The 21,541-nt window shown below is 43.5% G+C and overlaps 1 protein-coding gene across 1 annotated transcript in view; it reads left to right on the top strand.

Moving 5' to 3' along the window:
* Positions 1-2,309: 2,309 nt before the first annotated feature.
* Gpld1 (glycosylphosphatidylinositol specific phospholipase D1) overlaps positions 2,310-21,541 on the top strand; it is a 44,576-nt gene continuing 25,344 nt past the window's right edge. Inside the window, exons 1-11 of the mRNA XM_051169367.1 lie at positions 2,310-2,367; positions 2,746-3,058; positions 7,079-7,134; positions 8,445-8,523; positions 11,877-11,974; positions 12,389-12,499; positions 13,777-13,825; positions 14,970-15,024; positions 18,462-18,569; positions 18,797-18,824; positions 18,909-19,048. Coding sequence (XP_051025324.1) covers positions 2,962-3,058; positions 7,079-7,134; positions 8,445-8,523; positions 11,877-11,974; positions 12,389-12,499; positions 13,777-13,825; positions 14,970-15,024; positions 18,462-18,569; positions 18,797-18,824; positions 18,909-19,048 — 821 coding nt within the window. The 5' untranslated portion in view covers positions 2,310-2,367; positions 2,746-2,961. The remainder of the gene's footprint in view (positions 2,368-2,745; positions 3,059-7,078; positions 7,135-8,444; positions 8,524-11,876; positions 11,975-12,388; positions 12,500-13,776; positions 13,826-14,969; positions 15,025-18,461; positions 18,570-18,796; positions 18,825-18,908; positions 19,049-21,541) is intronic.

The following is a 21,541-nucleotide window of genomic DNA, read 5'->3' on the forward strand; positions in this document are numbered from 1 at the left end:
AGGTGTGTGCCACCATGCCTAGCTAGAAATAATCTTCTACTGACTACCTGAATGCAAAGTCTTTTTTTCTTGACTGAAAATAAATCAATAAATGGGTTTAGGTTAGAACACTTGCCTAGAAGGAAGGAAACCCTAGATTTTATCCCCTGTACCACAGAAACCTGGTCACACTCAGAGGAAGGATAGCAGGCTACCAAGAAGAGACTTGATACCCTATGAGCACATACAGGGGAGAGAAGTCCCCCTCAGACACAGTCATAGGGGAGGGGAGTATGGGGAAAATGGGAGGGAGGGAGGAATGGGAGGATACAAGGGATGGGATAACCATTGAGATGTAATATGAATAAATTAATAAAAAAAAAGAAAGAAAAAAACTAAGCAAAACAAAAATCGACAAGGAAAATAATGCAATCATGATGAGCCTTTTGGGTTGGGAAGTTTTCTTCTGGGTGATAGTTGTGAACGTGTATTGCACCTAGTGCATTCTAACATCCATTTAAAATGCATTATGTATTTACTCATCTGATATTCACAATGACCCATAAGGTGGAAACCATTCTTACTCCCGAATCACAGAGACACACAAGGTAGCAGAATTGGTATGCAAATAAAGTGCACATGCCCACCCCCTCAGAGGGGACCTGCACACTTGCTTTTCAATTTGTGTGTTTGCATTTCAGGAAAGCTTCAAATGATGGAATCACATTGTCTCTTTTTAACAAAGAGCTGTGTTAGCAAAGGGAATATCAATAGAATGAAAAATGGTTTCATAAACATGTGTGCACGCGTGTGTGTAGAGGCTAGAGGTCAATATCAGGTGTCTTTTCCTGTACCTTTCCACTGGCTTATTTTGGAGATGGCCTCTTACCGAACACGGAGCTCACTGATTTGGTAAGGCTGTCCGGCCACGGAGCTCAGGTATCTGCTTGCCTCTGCCTCCCCGGCACAGGGCTTACAGATGCACATTGCTGTGCTGGCTTCTACATGATGGCAGGGATGGGAACTCTGTCCTCCTGCTGGTGCTTTAATGACTACGACATCTCCTCAGCATTTCAGATAGGTTTCTTAATACTGAGAACCATAGCTTAGCCTTATCTCAAAGTCGTAGCTTTAAAAGGGACATGTAACCGTGTTGTCATGCTTACAAAATAGCAAGAACTTCACAAAAACTCAAGAAAGCAAAGTTATCACCTAACCATCACACTGTCCTGAGTGAGGAATTCCTTCTTTTCTTCCTTTTTTTTTTTTTTTTCTTTAATCACACTAATAAATATAGTCATTCTAAACTTTGGATGTATAGGGTAGTCCAGGCTAGCCTCAAATTCCCGTCAGTCATCCGGCCTCAGCCTGCAGAGGGACTATAGTGGGACTTTATTTTCTGTTTCTGACTTAGGTTTACTAAAGTCCTAATTTATCACCACTGCCACTTCACCAGCAGGCTTGAGGAGTCTCAGAGTGAGAGGCAGGCAGGCGGAGTGGAACTCTGGGGCCCACCACAGACTGCGTGGATGTCTAGGACAAGAAGATACAGAGGACAGCATGATCATTGAAGGGACACCTGGTTTCCTGTTTCAGTTGATTGTCGTGCCACAAAGGGAGGTTGGGTCAGGGAAGTCAGCCTTTGAGGATTTTATGTTGTTTTGTATAGAGAGCTTAAATTCTAGATTTATAAGTGAATTTCTTCACTTAAAAAAAAAAAGCTAGTTTGACCAGGTATGCCGGTTCACAACTACAATCCCGACACTGGGAGGTAAAAGCTGGTGAGTCTAGAATTTAAGGTCATCCTTGGCTAGATAATTAATTTAGGCTATCCTGAATTTTGTCCCATTGACAAAAAAACAAAAGCAAGCAAAGTGGTGTAAGTTTATAAACAACCTGCCAGCCAAATTAAAACAAACAAACAAACAAACAAACTTCTAGACTGTGACCTATAGGCCATTAGAAGTACTCAGGCCCAGGGTCTCTAGGTCAGTGCCCCTGCAGAATTTATTTCTTAGGTTTGAATGGGGCTGAGTTAAGGTTACAAAACACACTCCAGCAGACAGCCTTCTCAAATTCTCCTGCCTTTTGTTCCTTGTCTCTTGCCCTGAGAACGAATACTAATTCGGTTTCCTCCCAGTCTTTTGGGAGCACCCTGCTGCTTTGAGCACTTACAATGCATCATCTGAATGTTAAGGTCACCACCATTTGTGTCCACCAATGACCTGGATTGTTTGCCTTGGCTGCCTGTTGCTGATTGGCTACTTCATGAGTATGTTCTGATTTTCAAACCCTTGTCTCTTCGCCCTAATCTGCTTCCTGCTTCCACCTCCCAGATGCAGTGGGTGTCTTTGAGCTACAAGAATCCGTCCTTGAAACACATCTCAGGTAAGTCCTGTTGGAAGAGCCGGAGTAGAAGGCCAGGAGTGGCTGGGGTTGCAAAACACACATACATGTGTCAGTATCTGTTGCCAAATACAAAAAGAGAAGCCGGTTCTAGATGATCACCGTAAAAGCTTTCCCAGCATGCACTTGGGGCTTGGGAGGATGAGGAAACTCTCTGATTAGTGTGAGCAGAGGATGCCGAGATGCTGCCTGTCAACTTGCACAGGTGAGTGTCTTGTTTAAAAAGCAAGTGGAAGGCAACCTTGATTTGCTGAGCCAATTGGCTGTTGAGGGAAAATCTGGGTGGGTAGGAAGAAAAAGCGCCTCCAGCAACAACAGGCTGCTAGAGAGCCCAGCTGATTGCTTTCTCTCCCCTCCCAGATGGACAGCTTGTTTGCTCTTGTGGACAAGCTAAACAGTGGGTGGTCAGTTGACTTCATTGGAAAACAGAATAATTTTGAAACGAGGCTTGGTTTCCCGTGTCAGTGACCTGTGTAGAGGGAACACACAGAGTCTGGGCTTGGATTTTGGAGTCAAACTTTGGCTACAGCTTGGATTGTCCCCACATGAACAGAGCTGCCAGAGAGGAATGACAACATGTCTGCTGTCGGGCTGTGGTCTGGCCTGCTGCTCCTGCTGTCTTCTTTTTGCTCTAGAAGTTCGTCTTGTGGCCTCTCAACACATGTAGAAATAGGTAAGTACCAGGCCTTATTTATCTGTCTGTCTGTCTGTCTCTCTGCCTGTCTGTTGGTCTGTCTGTCTGTCTCAGAGATAGGATCTCCTGATGTAGCTCTGGCTGACATGGGGCTCACTGTGTGGAACTGGCTGGCCTCAAAGTTGAGAGCATCTTCCTACCCCTCTTCAGTGCTGAGACTATGACTGGTCTACTATATTTGTGCTCCTTTGTGTATTTGTTTTTAAGGATGTTTATTTTAATTTTGTGTGTGTAGGTGCATGCACATAAGTGCAGGTGCCCTTGGAGGTCAGAGGCATCAGCTCCACTTGAAGCTGGAGAGTTACAAGCAGCTATGAGCCACCCGACATGGGTGCTGATGGACAAATTATGTCCCCATCAAGAGCAGTATGTACCTTTAGGCACGGGGCCATCTTGCCACCCCTATTTGTGTGTTATTAATTGGACAAGAATCTATTAGTAAGCTTAAGAACGAGATTGGAAATCGATCCCACATATTGACCCACTTCTCCCTGCTGTGGGAAGTGGCCCGACAGTGGAGAGAGGCAAGGTTGGGAGAGTCCAGGGTTAGGGAATGTCAGGCAGGCTTGGTGGAAAGATAGGTAGGTGAGAGAGCTGAGGCCCTTTGTGTAAGGCCACTGGGTGTTCCTGGCAGGGGATAGTGACGAACTGAAGAAAGTCACAGAACTAGGAGAGAAGGAAGGTGGATGCTTAAGGTAGGAGTGTGAGGTCATTTTAGTTGCTTTTATACAAAGCAACTAAGTGGATAGGCATTTCCAAGTAGATGTAAAGGGCCATGTGTGGCCGTGGGAATGGCCCCTGAGTGGCTGTGAATGGGTATGACACATCATTTGAACTTTAAGGTCACCCTAATTTCCATCACTGACCTACATTATTTCCCACAGGTCAAGTGCAACTGGGCAGGCTGCGTGCTTGTTACCATTACAGGAGTCCAGCTTAGCATTATGGGAGTTCGTCAGGAGAAGGCGACACACCCCAGTGTGCCTGACCTCAGGGGCACAGGCAGAGCTATCTTGACAAATCTACAAGAGGGAATCTCAGCTGAGGAAGGGCCTCCATCAGATTAGCCTGTAGGCAAGTCTGAAGGACATTTTCTTGATTCATAACTGATGGAGGAGGCTCAGTTCACTGCGGGCAGGACAAGTCTGGGTGTATAAAAAAGCAGGCTAAGCAAGCCGTGAGCGAGCAAGCCAGTAAGCACCGTTCCTCCGCGATCTCTGCTTCAGTTCCTGCCTCCAGGTTCCTACTTTGAGTTTCTGCCCTGATTTTTCAACAATGGAGGACTGTGATAGGGGTGTGCAAGCCAGTAAAATCTTTCCTCCCCAAGTTGCTTTTGGTCCTAGTGTTTATTTCAGCAATAGAATTCAAGCTAGGACACAGATAGTGGATTTAGAAAGGTGAAAACATGAGGGTTTTAAAAACTTACTTTTTCTGGCTTAGTTAAGGTATAGTTGGCAAAAATAAGTTGTATACATTTAAGGTATGTGATGTGACATGCAGATAGCTAATGCCACTCCATTACAGCAGCTACATGAGCCAGTTAATTGAAGATGTGCCTCGCTTTGCATAGCTACCGTCCTAAGCTTGTGTGACAAGTTTCTCCTAACAAAAGGATTTGGTTCTTATGCAATGTAACTATGACATTTTTTTAAACATGTGGAACATGTAAAGCAATTCATAATATAATCAAAATAGCACATTCTACAATGATTTTTAGGTATATTTGATGTTCTAGGCTCTCTTTTATTTCAATAAAGATGATACTGCTTCATAGTTATGCCTGCTACTAAGAGTGACAAGGTCACAAACATAACAGGAAAACTTACCAGTGTAAAGTAGATGTAGATTTTGAACCATGGCAGGCAGGAGCGTAGGATCACAGTTAGCAGTGTAAAGAGATGCAAAGGGCCCTGGTCCAGGCCTTCCAATCTGCAGATGAGGGAATGGACCCTACTGTCTGAGGCTCATTTGTGGGTGGTCTGGCTCGGAATGACATGTCTTCACAGTGAGTCTGCGGTTAGACACTCTCCGTAAACTAGACGTGTGGTTCTGAGCAGCCCACGGTTCCTGTGTGTCCCATTAAGCTGGGGGAGGGCAATCTAATGACTTCCGAAGGCTCTTCTAACTCTAGGCTAAAGTGACAGTCACTGAAGGGGAACACGTGTAAATGAAAATAATTTTTCTTTTTTAAAGACCCTTGGAGTAAAACAAAAAATTAAAGTTTCTGTGTCGGTAAAGTAATGGATGGATAAGTCCTAATGGGTATTTGAAAATAGCTAATCAGGGTGTGGGAGCTTATACCCATGGGCCCGGCAGTCCCAGAGCATAATTGTGAGTTCCGTGCCAGCTTGGGTTATAGAGTGAAACCCTTTAAAAAAAAATCTATGTCTACAGACATACATGAAATAGAACCAGCACAAATTCTAAAATTTTCATATAAAAGGCAACAGAAATTCCACTTTGTATTTATTAACAGCCTAGACAACACGGCTGGTTTGTTTTCTCATTTCTCATGTGAGGCCTCAGTGGAAGATTGATACTTATGTTAACTTGTTATTAGAGTTGTCCTTGGTCAACGGTTTGCTTTGGGGAAGCACTGGAGTTCTGAATCTGGATGCTTTGTACGCTTATGACTTGACTGTTAGGGTGTGAAGGCATACAGTTAGAGGAGTGGCTATTTTTTTAAAAATTGATATATGGATTTTAAAAATGATGTTCAGGCTGGAGAGATGGCTCAACAGTTAAGAGAACGGATTGCTCTTCCAGCGGACTGGGATTTGATTCCGAGCACACCCATACGTCAGCTATTTACTATCTGTGACTCCAGGGATCCAATTCCCTCTTCTGGCCTCTGAAAGGACTGAATGCATGTGGTGCAAAGACATGTATGTGGGCAGAACCCCCAAAGATGTAAACATTAGTCTTAAAAAAAAAAAAAAAAAAAAAAAAGAGTGTGATTCACAGTAGAAATTAGGTGTTGCCACTGAGTGTGTGTTCCCAGGAATATCAACCCTCCCACTGATGCTGAGATTCAGGTTGGATCTCTGTTGTCTGTGTGTGTGGGGTGGGGTGGGGTGGAGGAGGCAGCTTTCTGAGATAACTTTGTCTTTCCAAGAGAAGAAATACCCCTGGGGACCATTGGGCAGCCATGCTTTGGATCTTTATTATGTTTTATGTCAGGGTTTATCTATCTAGTTTTGAGGCAAACACCACGACAGTCTCTTGTTTCCCAAGTTTCTCCCTGGTGACTGTCACTGTGTCCTCGTTCACTATTTATTTTCTGCGGTTCTCTCAGCCAACTTGTAAGGTGGCATTTTGCTTTCATTTCACAGAGGAGGGAACTGAGGTCTACAGGGTTAGGAGACTTGCCCAAGGTCATAGTTACCTAAGCAGAAAATTTAAATTGCCATAAAAATTTGATTTGTATTCTAATAATATAAGCATTTTAAAAACAATTATGCCTAAGCCAGGCATGGTGAAACATGTCTTTATTCCTTGTACTTGGGAGGAGGCAGGTGGATCTCTGGGAGTTCAATACCAGCTTGGTCTACAAAATTCCATGCCTGCCAGGGCTACACAGAGAGATCCTGTCACAAACAAACAAACAGTTATGCCTAAAGACAACTTCAAGTGAGTGCAAGCTTACTTTTTATTTCCAGTTTTCTCTGTAGTTTGTAACTAAAAACTCCAATGCTTTCCTTAAAAAAAAAAAAAAAAATCTCTACAAGGCTAGATGGTTCAGCAGGTAAAAGTGCTTCATGCTCTTGCAGAGGACCCAAGTTCACTGTAAGCAGAAATGTTGAGAGGCTCACCACTGTGTGTAACTACTGTTCCAAGGGATCCTATGCCCTCTTCTGGCTTCCATGGGTAACTGCACTCATGTGCATATACACATACATATATACAGACACATAATTTAAAAGAAATCTCTTTTTTTTTCTTTAATGATCTCTGGTAAGAATAGTTGAACTTAGTTTTTATGGGATTCATGTCTTTCAGGACACAGGGCTCTGGAGTTTCTTCGGCTTCAGGATGGACACATTAACTACAAAGAGGTAGGAAGCTGGAAATTGTTGATCGTACATATATTTTCTTCTGTGGGTGTCAAGCAAAGGTTTAAACAGATCCTTAAACTAATCCTAAGAGTTATGCTTATGTCTTTATAAAATTAATGTTATAGTTAAAGCATACACATGGTCCTAGACTCAAGATGTGTTTCCTCTGCCCCTTGTCTGAGCTAGCCATACTGTAAGAGTCAACAAAAAATCGAGTGAGCACATTCAAGAAACAACATTCTAGAGAAAACTCTCCTATCCACTGTCACATAATTTTCAAAGGGAAAGGATATTTTTATAACCCTCTGAAACACAATGGAAGAGGAAAGGAAGGCAGAAGAGAGAGAGAGAGAGAGAGAGAGAGAGAGAGAGAGAGAGACACTAAAGTCCTATAGATATAACCTTGGACAGGCACACAGCAGTTTGTTGTTGCTACCTATACATTTGTGTTAAATCGCATGCACACGAGCGTGCATGCATGCGTATGTGCGTGTGTGTGTGTGTGTGTGCGCGTGTGTGCGTGCGTGCGTGTGTGTCTGTGTGTGTGTTTGGTTTTTCTAGACAGGGTTTCTCCGTGTAGCCCTGGCTGTCCTGGAACTCACTCTGAAGACCAGGCTTCCCTCGAACTCACAGAGACCCACCTGCCTCTGCCTCCCAAGTGCTAGGATTAAAGGTGTGTATCACCACTGCCCCCCAGCACATGTGTGTGTGTGTGTGTGTGTGTGTGTGTTTGTATGTATGTTGTAATATGTATGTATCTATAGTTTTCTCATTTCACTGTAGGTCATTAAAGTCTTCTCATAAACCGACTTTGGATTAGTTGAATAGTCTTATGGAATGCCAGGTATGGTGGTTGGTACATGCGTGTAACCCCAGCACTCTAGAGGTAGAGTCAGGAGGATCAGGAGTTCAAGGCCATCTTTGACTATACATCAAGTTCAGGCCAGCTGGGCCTTGTGTCAGAGAAACCGAAACACACACACACACACACACACAATTTTAAAAATAGTCACAGCAGAATTCTACTCCATTAGAGAAACAAAAATAGAAAATGACAGATGAAAAAATTTAAACAGGTGGTTTGGCTTTTAAACCGGCCTGCTACAGAGAAAAGACACTGAAGTTATATGATAGTGTCTTATGGTGAACTGTGCCTGGGATTTCAGCATTTACTTACTCCTGTCTGCCTTCCCCCATCATCCTGTGCATGTCCAGTGTAGTTCTAGTCTTTCATAGCTAGAAACGCACGGGGCTGACTTTCCCCCCTGCTCACTCTGGCCCTCTAATCTCTGCATTCTCTTGTTTCTCAGCTGCTCTTAGAGCACCAGGATGCGTACCAGGCTGGGACAGTGTTTCCTGACGCCTTTTATCCTAGCATCTGCAAAAGAGGTAAGTGGGGAGGGGATTCAGAGGGAGTGACACCACACTTACTGGGTAATAGGACTCGCTTTGACTATAAAATTTTGTTTATTTCATGGGCTGGAGAGACAGATGAGTGGTTAAAAGTGTATACTGCTCTTGCAGAAGATGGGGGTTTGGATCCCAGCACCCATGTAAGCTGGGCTCCAGGGCATCTGACACCTTTTCCTGGCCTCTACTGGCATCTGCGCTCACATGCATGTCATACACAAACACATACACACAATTAAAAATAAAATGCAACTTTATATATATAAACTTGCATATGTGAAATTGTTCACCAATGACTTACCTGCTTGGACACAGAAGTTCTGGAACCTTTGCCTTGTGGTTACTAGGGTCTGAAAATCCAAAACAACCCAAGCAGACACTGGAGTTCAGCAAAGTAAGCTCTTTGTTTGAATTAGGCAGCAGAAACTCTCCTGTCAGGGACAGGAACACTGACTTGGGAGTTGACTGCATCCTCAGATGTTCATCTTAGTGAGCATTTAAGCAGCTGATGAAAATTTTTTGTACTCAGGCCATTACTGATCGTCCAGGGCTGCAGAACTGTGACCCCAAGTCAGAATGCGCCAGGTTATCTCACCAGTCAGGATTTAGGGATAGGGGACTTCCTTAGGAACCTGTCTTTGTGGTACACCTATCCTGTTCGCATTGGTTGCCTTATTCAGCTGTGGCAGGGAGACTTGTTTAACCTTCGTGTCTCTCTCTGCCAGTTACCTACGTACACGTCTCTTTCTGCCAAGCAGGAGTCAGTTACCTAGGGAGGTCTTGGGAACTTAAACTTTATTTGGTCCCTTTCAAAATGGAAGTTTCATTCAAAATGGTGTCATTTTGGTTCCTTCTTATGTGGTAACACCTGATCTAGTTGTCGCTGCTTGCTTTACTGCTTTGTGGAAGTCCCTTCTGTGTTTGTTGGCATGTGACTTTCAAAGGGTCTCAGTTCTGTGTCTGCCCTACGGCAACCTCCTCCCTGGGTTCTTGGTACTGATGATGGTATTGATGAGACCACCGCGCGCGGAGCTATGAAGGTCTAAGCTAGCTGAGCACTTTGAGGGGGAACTTAATGAGAGCACCATTCCTAAAGGTGCGGGACAGTGTGTAAGGAGTCACCAGAGACAGGTGCAGGGCAGTGGTTACTGCATTGTGCTGGGAGACCTTCATGGAGGGGCCCACTTGACAGGAGTGGAATTTGTAGCTAGGGTTCATAGCCAGCCCACTTCCACCCTACAGCAGTGGAACTGAGCACATAGAACCCCAACCTCCCCTCTCCTCCTTTTCTCTCATCTCCTTATTGAGTCTGCCAGTTGACCAATCCCAACCTAACTAAACCCAAACAAAGCCAGGGCACAAAGAAGCCAGCTGAACCAGATACTGTCAGAGTAACTGTGCAGGGTGGAAGTGGGTGGAAAGAGGGTCTACAGGGATGACGTTTTCTATTTTATTGGCTAGTTAGGTCACCATAGAAACCACTTCTAGTGCCTCATGAGTATCTATTGTTTTACTCCCCTCCCCCTTTGGGTTTTTCAAGACATGGTTTACTGTGTAGCCCTAGCTATTGTGGAACTCACTCTGTAGACCAGGCTAACTCACAAAGATCTGCCAGCCTCTCTCCCATTTCTTAACACCTCAATCCCATTTCTTAACAAACGGGTAATGATGTTTAACATCAGTGAAATGCCAAGGTGCTACTCTCCCCTGTGCCCAGGACTCCAGACAGCTAAGTTTGGCATTTTTTGTATTTATAAATACTTCTTTCTGTTTCCACTAAGTCTGTCATTCTTCAACATTATTCTTTTTGTCTGTGGGTCATCGCTCATCTCTCTAACCTACCACTTCTCGCTGGGCATGCCCCAAGCAGCATTCAGGGAGTCCCACTGTCCCTTGATCTTCTGAAAGCCCCTTATCTTGAAACATAAGTGACTCATGAAAAAGAGAAAAGGATTTTTTTGATCATTAAATTTAAGAAGCACTGCTCAATGTGTGCTGGCCTTTGGTTCTGAGAAGTGTGAACAGGGTCATGAGACCTATCATCCATCTATCTATCTATCTATCTATCTATCTATCTATCTATCTATCTATCTATCTATGTGTTTTATCTAGGGGTTTATTGCTGTGAAGAGACACCATGACCACAGCAACTCTTATAAAAATTTTAATTGAGGCTGGCTTACAGTTTCAGAGGGTTGGTCCATTACCGTCATGGCAGGAAGCATGGTGGCATGCAGGCAGACATGTGCTGGAGAAGGAGCTGGGATTTCTACATCGTGATACTCAGGCAGCAGAAGGAGGCTGTGTCCCACACTGGGAGGACCTTGAGCATAGGAGACCTCAAAGCTTGTCCCCACAGTGACACACTTCTGCCAACAAGGCCACACCTACTCCAACAAGGCAACATCTACTAATAGTGCCACATCCCACGGCCCAAGTATTCAAACACATGAGTCTATGGGGCCATAGCTATTCAAACTGCCACGCTATCATTTGTCTATCTATCTATCTGGGTGTCTCTGTCTGTCTGTCTCTGTCTATCCATCTATAATCAATCTTTTTCTCCCTCATTTCCTTCTTCCCGCCCTTCCCCCCCACCCATCTGTCTCTCCCTCCCCTTCCCGCTCTTTTGTTATAGAGTTGTGTGTAGCCCAGATAGGGCCTCAAACTCACCATATAGCTGAGGATGACCTTGAACTTCCTGGTCCTCCTGCCTCTGCCTCCACGTTTTGGGTGTTGGAAGTGCAAGTATGTGCCACCATCCTTAGCTTTTCATGTTCTCATAAATCAGTTTACACCCTCTTCTGTGATGTAAAGATTAGGACCAATATATGATAGAGAAAAGTAACTTTCAACGAATAACCAGGGAGGGTGTGTGTGAGATGGCTCAGCAAGTAAAGGTGCTGGCTTCCAGGTCTGATGACCTGAGTTCAATCCCTGGGACCCTTTATTAGAAGGAGAAACTGGCTCCTGGAAGTTGTTCTCTTACTTCTGTGTGAGTGACTTCTGTGATGCAAGTTTGCGTGTACACATGGACAGACACACCATAAACAAATGTAGTAATAACAATAAATAGTAAAAAGTAAAATAAAGAAGAGTAACAGGATACGATGTCGGAATATAGGCACATCCTTTTGGAAGTATACTTTCAGTGAACCTTCTAAAATCGCACCTGGTCCTTCTGTTCCTGAGGTGTCCTTGGAGCAAGGAGAGAGGAAACAAGGGATCTGAGGGGAAGTGAAGGGATGCAGTGGCGGGGGGGGGGGTCATGAGAAATTTGAGGAGGCTTTCAACTTTCTAGGCTCCACAACCTCTCTTTTTTGTTTTATTAGGAAAATTCCATGATGTGTCTGAGAAGACTCACTGGACCCCATTTCTTAACGCCAGCATTCATTACATCCGGGAGAACTACCCTCTGCCCTGGGAGAAGGTAGGCATGCCTCTAGCACTACACTGTCCCCTGCTGTGCTCCAACTTCTGCGATTGACTCCACTTGGAATCTCTGCTCTCCAGGCTGAGGTAGTTCATGGCCATTTGACCTGCAGTGCTGTGCACACTAGAGGGGACACAGCAATGCCAAATCAATACTTAAAGTTATTAGAGAAAAGTTTGGAGCTTGTCACTTGGTCATTTTCCTCAAATGTAATAAATCTGAAAACCTTCCAAAAACACTGCATAATATTTTAGAAAGTCCTATGTACTTTCCCATGACTAGAAGTTATGTAATCCACCTGCTTCTAAATCTTTGTTGAGTCTCAATAATAGAAATTGGTTCATGTTTGTTAAAGCCTTGTCATAAGATGATCCAACACATAAGACTTGATTTTTTTTTTTTTTTGGCCAGGACACGGAGAAGCTGGTGGCTTTCTTGTTTGGAGTCACCTCGCACATGGTTGCTGATATCAGTTGGCACAGCCTGGGTATTGAACAAGGATTCCTCAGGACAATGGGAGCTGTGAGTGCATACCTCACACCACCCACACCCACACCAAAACCAGACTTAGGGTGGGGCGCGGGGCAGCTCACAGGTAGAGTGCTTGGTTAACATGCAACGCCCTGGGTTTAATCCCCAACTCTACAAACAAGACTGGATTATTAAAAAAAAAAAAAAAGAAAGAAAGAAAACTTTTAACTTATTCACATATCCTGTGAGAATAAGCCTTCTTATCAAAAGTGGCTTCTGGTCACAATCTTGTCTGTTTAAAAATTATTATTATTAATTCCTTTTATTGTTATAACTTTTAAAGACTCATATACAAAAACTAAATGGACCGATGTGCTGGAAACAGGGGCAGAGGTGTCCCTGTGGTGCTTTTGAGGCTGTGTGTCTGAATAAGAAAAGAAATACCTGCCACAATAAGAAAAGAAATACCTGCCACAATAAGAAAAGAAATACCTGCCACTTGGCTCTGCTCGAAACTGACAGCTCTCAGACAGGGGGTCACAATCTCGCCTAATGACTTAGCTGAAAGACCCTACTGATCACTAGTTGTTTTATTTGACTTTTGGCATTAAAAAAAAAAGATTTATTTATTTATTGTGTATACAGTGCAAATTAGATCACATTATAGGTGGTTGTGAACCACCATGTGGTTGCTGGGAATTGAACTCAGGACCTCTGGAAAAGCAGTCAGTGCTCCTAACCTCTGAGCCATCTCTCCAGCCTCCTTTTCACATTTTTTAAATTAAGATTTTAATCATTGCTTTTATTTTATGTGTGTGAGTGTTTTTGCCTGCATATATGTCTGTGCACCATGTATACGCAATGCCTGCAGAGGCCAGGAGAGGGCGGCGGGTCCCCTGGTACTAGAGTTACAGACAGCTGTGAGTCATCATGTGGGTGCTGGGAATTTCTGGAAAGGCAACCAGTGAACCAGCTCTCCATAGCATATCAAATAATGCATTTCATCATATGCGTATGTATATGTCAGTGCACCTTGTTCATGTTTACCCCTCCTCCACCCACTTTAGTTGCTATTAATTTTATTCTTTCGGCCCTGTAACCTTGGACTGCACTGGAAAAGTTGTTCACCCTAGAAAGACACAATTGTCTGCAGCAGTCTTGCTACCCAACTCAGCGGCCAACACAGCCAAGAGAGAGAATGTTAGTGTGAAAACCAAGTTCACAGTCCCCTGGGAGAGGCTGCCACCTCCCCTCAGCTTCTCCGACTTGGAGTGACATTCTGCGTCACAATCTGTGACATTCACCATGTACCTCTCTTTGTTCCTCAGATTGATTTTCATGACTCCTACCCTGAGGCTCACTCAGCTGGTGACTTTGGTACTGTTTATTCACTTCTTTCAAATGTCAATTACTTTTCTTTCTTTATATGGGGTGTGTGTGTGTGTGTGTGTGTGTGTGTGTGTGTGTGTGTGTGTGTGCATGTGTGCGTGTGTATGTGTGTGTGTGTTTATGTGTGAGTATGTGTGCTCTCATGTGAGCCACATTGTGCATGTGGGAAGGTAAAAGTATCACTATAGGAAATGGTTCCTTTCTGTGGGTTCTGGGAATTGAACTCAGGTTGCCGGGCTTAGATACTGAGCCATCCTGCCAACCTTATATGCTAAGTATTTTTCTAATTTTAATGCTGCAGTTTATTTAGAATACAACACAGCTCATTCAACACAGAGACATACTTCCTTTCTTTTCCTTCTTTCTCTCTTCTTTTTTTCTTTTCTTTTGTTTTTTATTGAGATAGGGTTTCTCTGTGTAGCCCTGGCTGTCCTAGAACTCTCTCTGTAGTCCAGCGTGGCTTTGAACTTAGAGATCCACCTGCCTCTGTCTCCAAATGCTGGGCTGGAAGGCGTGTGCCACCATACCCAGCTACAGATGCATATTTCTAAGTGGGTGTGTTAATGTATTTGTTTGCTCGAAAACATGTATTTATTATTAACATAATTTTATGAGAAATTTTTGCTTATATGTTAGATTAAAATTTACCTGCTACATTAGTTATAGTCACCTGCATTTTAGCTTTCGATTGGTGAACTTATCATCTTTTTTCTGGTAATAATTCTCTTTAAATATGAAAGTTAGTATTTATTTGAAAGAACTTGTATGGTCTATCTTGAAATAAAATAAAATAAATTTAAAGCTGGTTGCGGTGGCACACACACCTATAATCCCAGCATTTTCGAGGCTGAAACAGAAGGATTACTGCAAGTTGAAGGCCAGCGTTAAGCGCACAGTGAATGCCAGACTAGCCAGGCCTACTCATTGAAGCCCTGTTAAAACAAACAAAAAAAATAGCAAACAGAATTCTTTTATTATATATATGATTCTTAATTTATACACTTCATTAGCTACGGTTTTTAATAGCTTCTTCTTCCTGATATACCTAGAACAGAGAAGGAGCAGCTGTGGGAATGTGGTAGAAGAAGGTGTTTGTCACTAACTCACAGACTGTAAATATTTCTTGCCATAGGAGGAGATGTGTTGAGCCAGTTTGAATTTAATTTCAATTACCTCTCACGGCACTGGTAAGACCAACATTTTTTTAAAATATATGATGCGAAAATGGCATTTGTAACTTGTTGCATTTGCTTTTTAGTTTAATCCCTATTTCCCACTTGTTTGTCTATTTCTTTGTGTAATTTCACCCTTCTTACTAGGTATTGAACCCAGTGCCTTTTGGATGCTAGGCAGCTACTTTATTACCTTGCTAAGTCCCTACAATTTTTTTTTTTACAGTGTTTAAAAGTTGGAGACAGGGTCTAACTGAGTCAGGTTAGCATTGAACTCACTCGATAGCCCAGGAATGCTTTGACCTTGTGACCTGTTGCCACAACCTCTTAAGCAGCCTGGGTTACTAGCTGGTGTTACCAGTTCTGGCTTTTGTTAGTGTTTTGACTATATAGCTTCTGATCTCATCATTTTGTTAAATTACTTCTTAAATTATGTTTGTGTACTTTGTAGTATGTAATTTCACTAAGGGTGTATTTTATTCTTTATTCTTTTTTTTTTTTTTTAATCTCAGTTTTTCAAGACAGGGTTTCTCTGCATAGCACGGGCTGTCCTGGAACTTGCTGTGGCCTCAGACTTAGAGATCTGCCTGCCTCTGTCTCCTGAGTGCTGGGAGTACAGGCTGACTAGCAGAGTTTGTTAATCTATAGTAGTTGACTATATCTGTTCTTCTTGGTTATGTGTGCTTCTAATGTTTTTTTTTTTTAAAGATTTATTTATTTAATATGTATACAGTGTTCTGCCTGTACATACACTGGCATGCCAAAAGAGGGCACCAGATTTCATCACAGATGGTTGTGAGTCACTACTATGTGGTGGCTGGGAACTGAACTCAGGACCTTTGGAAAAGCAGCCAGTGCTCTTAACCTCTGAACCACCTCTCCAGCCCCCTTCTGATGTCTTTTTAAAGAAATAGTCTACTTTCAAAGTAGTATTATATGGAATCTTCTAAAACCCTTATGGTTTTAAAGAAGATTAATTTTTATTGTGTGTATATGTATATGTGTATATGCTTTCCTGTGTGTGTAACACTTACATGCAGTTGTTTGTTGAGGCCATAAGAGAGCTGGAGTCACAGGTGGTTGTGAGTTGCCTGATGTGGGTGTTAGGGAACCAAGCCTGGGTCTTCTGGGAGAGCAGAAAGACTTTTTACATTAATGTATCTGGGAATTTTTGTATAAGGTGAAGTACAAACTAATTTACTTTTTCCATAGAGGTGGCTGAGTGTTCCAGAGCCATTTTATCAATAACCTCTTTCCTCACTGGTCTGCAGCACTGTCTGTGAGCTTTCCTTTTTCTTCTCTTGGCTGGAGTGACTGCTTAGGGGCACTGTTTCTTCCTATCTCTGCAACTTTATCGTAGGTCTCCTTCTAAAAGGGCAGAGCTTCCTATTTGTCTTGTGTCTTAGAGACCATTGAATTGTGAAGAGACACCATGAGCAAGGTAACTTACAAAAGAAAGTATTTAACGGGGATTGCGGGCTTGCTTACAGTTTCAGAGTTCATGACCATCGTGGCAGGTAGGCATGGTGCAGGAGTGACAGCTGAGAGCTTACATCTGATCCACAAGCAGGAGGCACATACACACACACACACACACACACACACACACACAAACATAGACACACACAGACACACACATACACACAGAGAGAGACACACACACACACATATATAGAGAGAGAGATAACACAGTCACACAGAGACACACACATACACCGCTCCCATACAGAGACACACAGATACACACATACACCCCCCCACACACAGACATACACACATACACACAGACATACACAGAGAAAAAGAGAGAGAAACAGAGACACACAGAGAGAGACAGAGACAGAGAGAAAGAGACACTGGGCTAGACTGGGGACCAAACATTCCAGTCTACAAGCCTACGGGGGACATTCTCATTCAAACTATCTTTCTTCTTTTTCAAAGGTGCCTTTTGTCTTGCTCTTTCAGATGAAATTTAAGATCAGGTTGATGTGTTTCAGGAAAAACTTGTGGAAATTTTTATGAATGTTTATTCACTCTATAGTACAGCTCTGCCCTCAGCAGAGAGGCTTCTCCGTGCAGTTTAACACACTCATAGCTGGTCAAAGTGCAGAGAGTAAGTGCCCGAGAAGTGACCAGTCATACACGGGACATCTGTATCACCCAACCCCAGGACTCAGGGACCTTCTCAGAAGAGGAGGTGGAAAGACTCTTTAGGATGAACATAGTCACGGACTCCTACCATCTGTGGCTGCCTGCATAAGAACAACGGCATCCCAATATAGAGGAGAGAGAGAGACTCATCACTTCCCACTCAGAGCCGAGGAGTCTGGGAGGTGTGGTCCCTAGGAGGCCGACCACACTGTGGTGGATGGCCTTATGTCCATGCTCTCCGCCATCAGAACCCTGCAGCTTCTGGGGTCCGACAGATGCTAGATTAGCAAAGCTGGCTCTCATCCTCACTTGCCTTCCAAAGATTCCACTTTCTATTTGGGTTTGGACTTTGGAATTACTATTTTTTTTTTTAAATTTTGTTGCTAACTTAGTGATTCATTAAAGCAAATATTTTTGCCATTTCCTTTTGCCCATTAAGCTATTTTTATTGAGAAGGTCACAGGTGCTCTTATGAGCTAAAAGGGGACATCTTAATACCCTTTTTGCCTTGTAAATACACACAAATCAAAATTTAACTCCTTTTTCATTTTTGTTTTTTCATCTTATTATGGAAATTGGATTTATTGATTGTTGTATTATTGTTTATTCTGAGGATTTTGAAATTGAAGAAAAAATTATTCTATAAATCTGATTTTAAAATACTGTTCTTCTTCTAACTAAAATAATTAATGTCTGTGAGCCAAAAGCTGGGCCTACAGTTCTTTCTCTGGTTTTTCCCTGTGCATCTAAAACAAGTACAGTGGAGAAGGGAGCCACATCTGGTGCTCCTTCCTGGGAGCCCAGCACCCAGGAGGCTGAGGCAGCGGGATTGCTGCCAGTTTGAGGACAGCCTGGGCTATACAGTGAGTTCTAGTCCATACTTAGTTACAAAGTAAGATACTGTTTCAGAAACCCAAATGCACACCTACCCCCTCCCATGCCTCCCCCCCCCCCACATACACACCACAAACACACAAATGCACGTCAGTGATTCATGAGACTAATTTTCATGAACTCTGAAGTCACAAAATTGAACACTCTTTTTGAAACTTGATAATTTCTGATATTTAAATGTCTTTTTTAAATAAATATTTGGCTAAAGCACCTGTTTCTTGTTCTGTATCGTAAGTGCCGTTGGCGAGGCTAAATAACCAAAGCTGGTGAAGACTGTTCATTATCTGACACATAAAATTGATCACGGGACCCTGGGAGCTTGTGGGTTCCTGCCGTTGTTACTGTTATCTTCAATTTCAGAACCCAACCATCTTTTTTTTCCCCCTTCATTTTAATGCGTTTCTCAGGTATGTGCCAATCAAAGACCTTCTGAGAATTTACGACAATCTCTATGGCCGACAAGTCATCACCAAGGATGTCATTGTTGACTGCACCTACCTTCAGTTCTTGGAAATGTGAGTGCGAGCCAGAGGGACGTTAGCACTGCCTTATGGGGGCTTCCTGAGCACCCTTGTCCATAGTTCCAGTTCCAGGGGTTCATTTCGAATTCATGGCTTTTGCTTCTGTAAAGGCAGTTGAATGATAGAAGGCACACCCAGCTGGAACTGTGTTTTCATTACTTGCTTCATTTTCTCCCCCCTCTGGAAACTGCAGCTCATGAAGATTCTTATTTATGTTGCAGGCATGGGGAGATGCTAGCCGTTTCCAAGGTAAAGGCGTGCTTTTCCTGAATCTTGGCTAAAGGGTTGTGTGTAGACAGCACCATGCCTTACCCCTCCTGCCTTCTGCCTCAGCTCTACTCCACGTACTCCACAAAGTCCCCATTTCTGGTGGAACAGTTCCAAGAGTACTTCCTCGGAGGACTGGATGACATGGCCTTCTGGTCCACCAACATCTACCGTCTGACCAGCTTTATGCTGGAGAACGGGACCAGGTGAGTTTTGCCTTGCTACCGTCCCCACACGACCTTCCTCATTTTCAGCAAAAAAAAAAAAAAAAAAAAAAAAAAAATCAAAGGAAGCCAACCTCAGAAGTGTTGTCTGAACCCATGCAGGGAGAAAACAATGGAAACTATGTCCTCTCTTAAACCTGACTGGGGGACATTTGGTTGACTTGGTGAGTGCCTCTCAAGTTTGAGGCATGGAGGGACAGAGAGGCAGACATGGCAGATCACTGAGAAGTAGGTCACATGTTCCTGCCCCATCCTCCAAAACCAAGTCACAAACAGGCTCCGGAGGAAATCTGATGGCGAGCACCAATGAGATTGCTGCTTAGCCTCTTCTGGGCGCTAATCACCTTCATTTTGTTATGTTCAAGATGAGAGCTACTCAGAGACCAAACATAATCAGAGCAAACAGAAAGCAGATCTTTAGGAAGAACTGCCCCTACCGTCCTAGGAGGCCACTGTTGCTCAGAGGATCCACATACCCTCAGTATTGGGTGCACAGCTTCCCCAGCTGAGCTGCTGGGTTGTTGGGTGGGGGTAAGCAGGGTAGGAATCTTTGATGCCTGCTCCTGCTGCACGGAGGGAGTGGTGCTGGGAGCATGACTGAACCAGCAGGGTAGGAAAGCAGGCTCTTTGCGCAAGAGCTACACCCCAGAGCTGGTTCCAGGTCAGGAACTAGGGAGCGTCAGTGTTGGTAAGTTGGAGTGCCCACAGAGTTGTAGCTCCAGAGTGTTATGCAATATGTTCTTTTAAAAACTTTGCAGTGTTTTACACATTGTTAATCATAATTACATAGTACGGATTTGAAGCGAAATTCTCCTTAGTGCTAAGATTGACTTCAGCTTAATCCATAGTAAACTTCCTTGAAAGACTCAATGACTGATGACTTGGTAGGGTTAGTAATCTAATATAAATCCTATGTAATTTAATTTGTGAGTGTGTGTGTATCTATGTGTATATGCATGTTTGCATGTGTGTGCATGTGGAGATCTGAGCTGATGCAGGTGTCTTCCCCTTACACCTTGTGACAGGGTCCTTTGCTGAATGCTGAGCTCTCTTATTGCAGATGGTCGGACTAGCTAGCCCACTCGGAGATCGCCCATCTCCATCTTCTGAGCATTGAAATTTCAGGATGGTTGCCATGCCTACCTTTCATTTATGTGGCTTCTGGGGACTCAAATCTTGGCCCTCATACTTGCACAGCAAGCGTTCTACTCTCTGAGGGATCTTCCCAGCTCCCAAATCTTATTTTAATAATGAGCAAAATCTCAAGTCAGATTCCTAAGCCCTTGCAGTGGTGGTGGTGGTGATGGTGTGTGTGTGTGTGTGTGTGTGTGTGTGTGTGTGTGTGTGTGTGTGTGTGTGTACACATAGAGGCCAGGGGACTAACATTCCTCAAGTGCTCTCTACTTTGTTTTGTGAGGCAGGTCTGTCATTGATCTGGAGCTTGGTGATTAGGTTAGGCAGGCTGGCCATTGAGCTCCAGAGGTCTGCCTGACGGTGCAGGCCACCATGCTGGCGAGGAGTGACTCAGTCGTCTTCCAAGCTTGGGTGAGAGTATACATGCCAGCCTAGATGTAGAAAAGGTGGGGTTTGGAATTACAGACACCTCCTTCTCAGCACTGAGCTCCGTGCCTCCAGTTGCTAACCCTTCTAAGCCCTCGCTTCCTGTTAAATGGGGACACTCATCATTCCATTACTTATGAGGGTGTGAGGAGTCAGTGAGAACTCTCATGCAGAGGGTTTAATATACAGCGAGTGCTCAATACATGGTGGCGCCATTATCAGGGTTGCTATTAGGTAGGAATTTATATTGGCAGAACTCAGAATACCCAGTCACAGTAGAATGAGTAACCTCTCTCTGTCTCTCTCTCTCTCTACCACATGCAACAATTCCACCCTCATTTTTGGGTGATTTTGGACTACTTCTCTACACAGTTAAGGAAAGACAGGATGCAACAGAGGAGCACAGTTCTTGTCTCTGTTCTAATTTGTCAACACATGAAACTTCCTAAATTGATCACACACACATACACACACACACACATGCACACACACAAATACACACACACACACACACACAGAGAGAGAGAGAGAGAGAAAGAGAGACAGAGAGAGAGAGAGAGAAAGAGAGACAGAGATAGAGATAGAGAGACAGAGACAGAGAGAGAGAGAGACAGGGAGAGATATCAGAGTTTATGGAAAATTTAGAGAAGGCTCTAGAAACAAAAAAATTACAAAAGAAGAAATGTATTATTTTATTAACCAGCATCCCTCCAACTCACTAAGAGTGCTTACCTTTTAAAGTGCATTCTTGTTATTTGAAGCATACAGTAGGCTTTCCTGAAGAAACACTGAGATGGTGGTTAGGCCCCAGCCAGAGCTCCACCCACCTCAAGAAGGAGCTGAGGGTTTAGTTGTGTGTGTGTGTGTGTGTGTGTGTGTGTGTGTGTGTGTGTGTGTGCGCTTGCCACGTCACCT

Source organism: Acomys russatus, chromosome 3 (genome assembly GCF_903995435.1).
Source record: "Acomys russatus chromosome 3, mAcoRus1.1, whole genome shotgun sequence".
Lineage (NCBI taxonomy): Eukaryota > Metazoa > Chordata > Mammalia > Rodentia > Muridae > Acomys > Acomys russatus.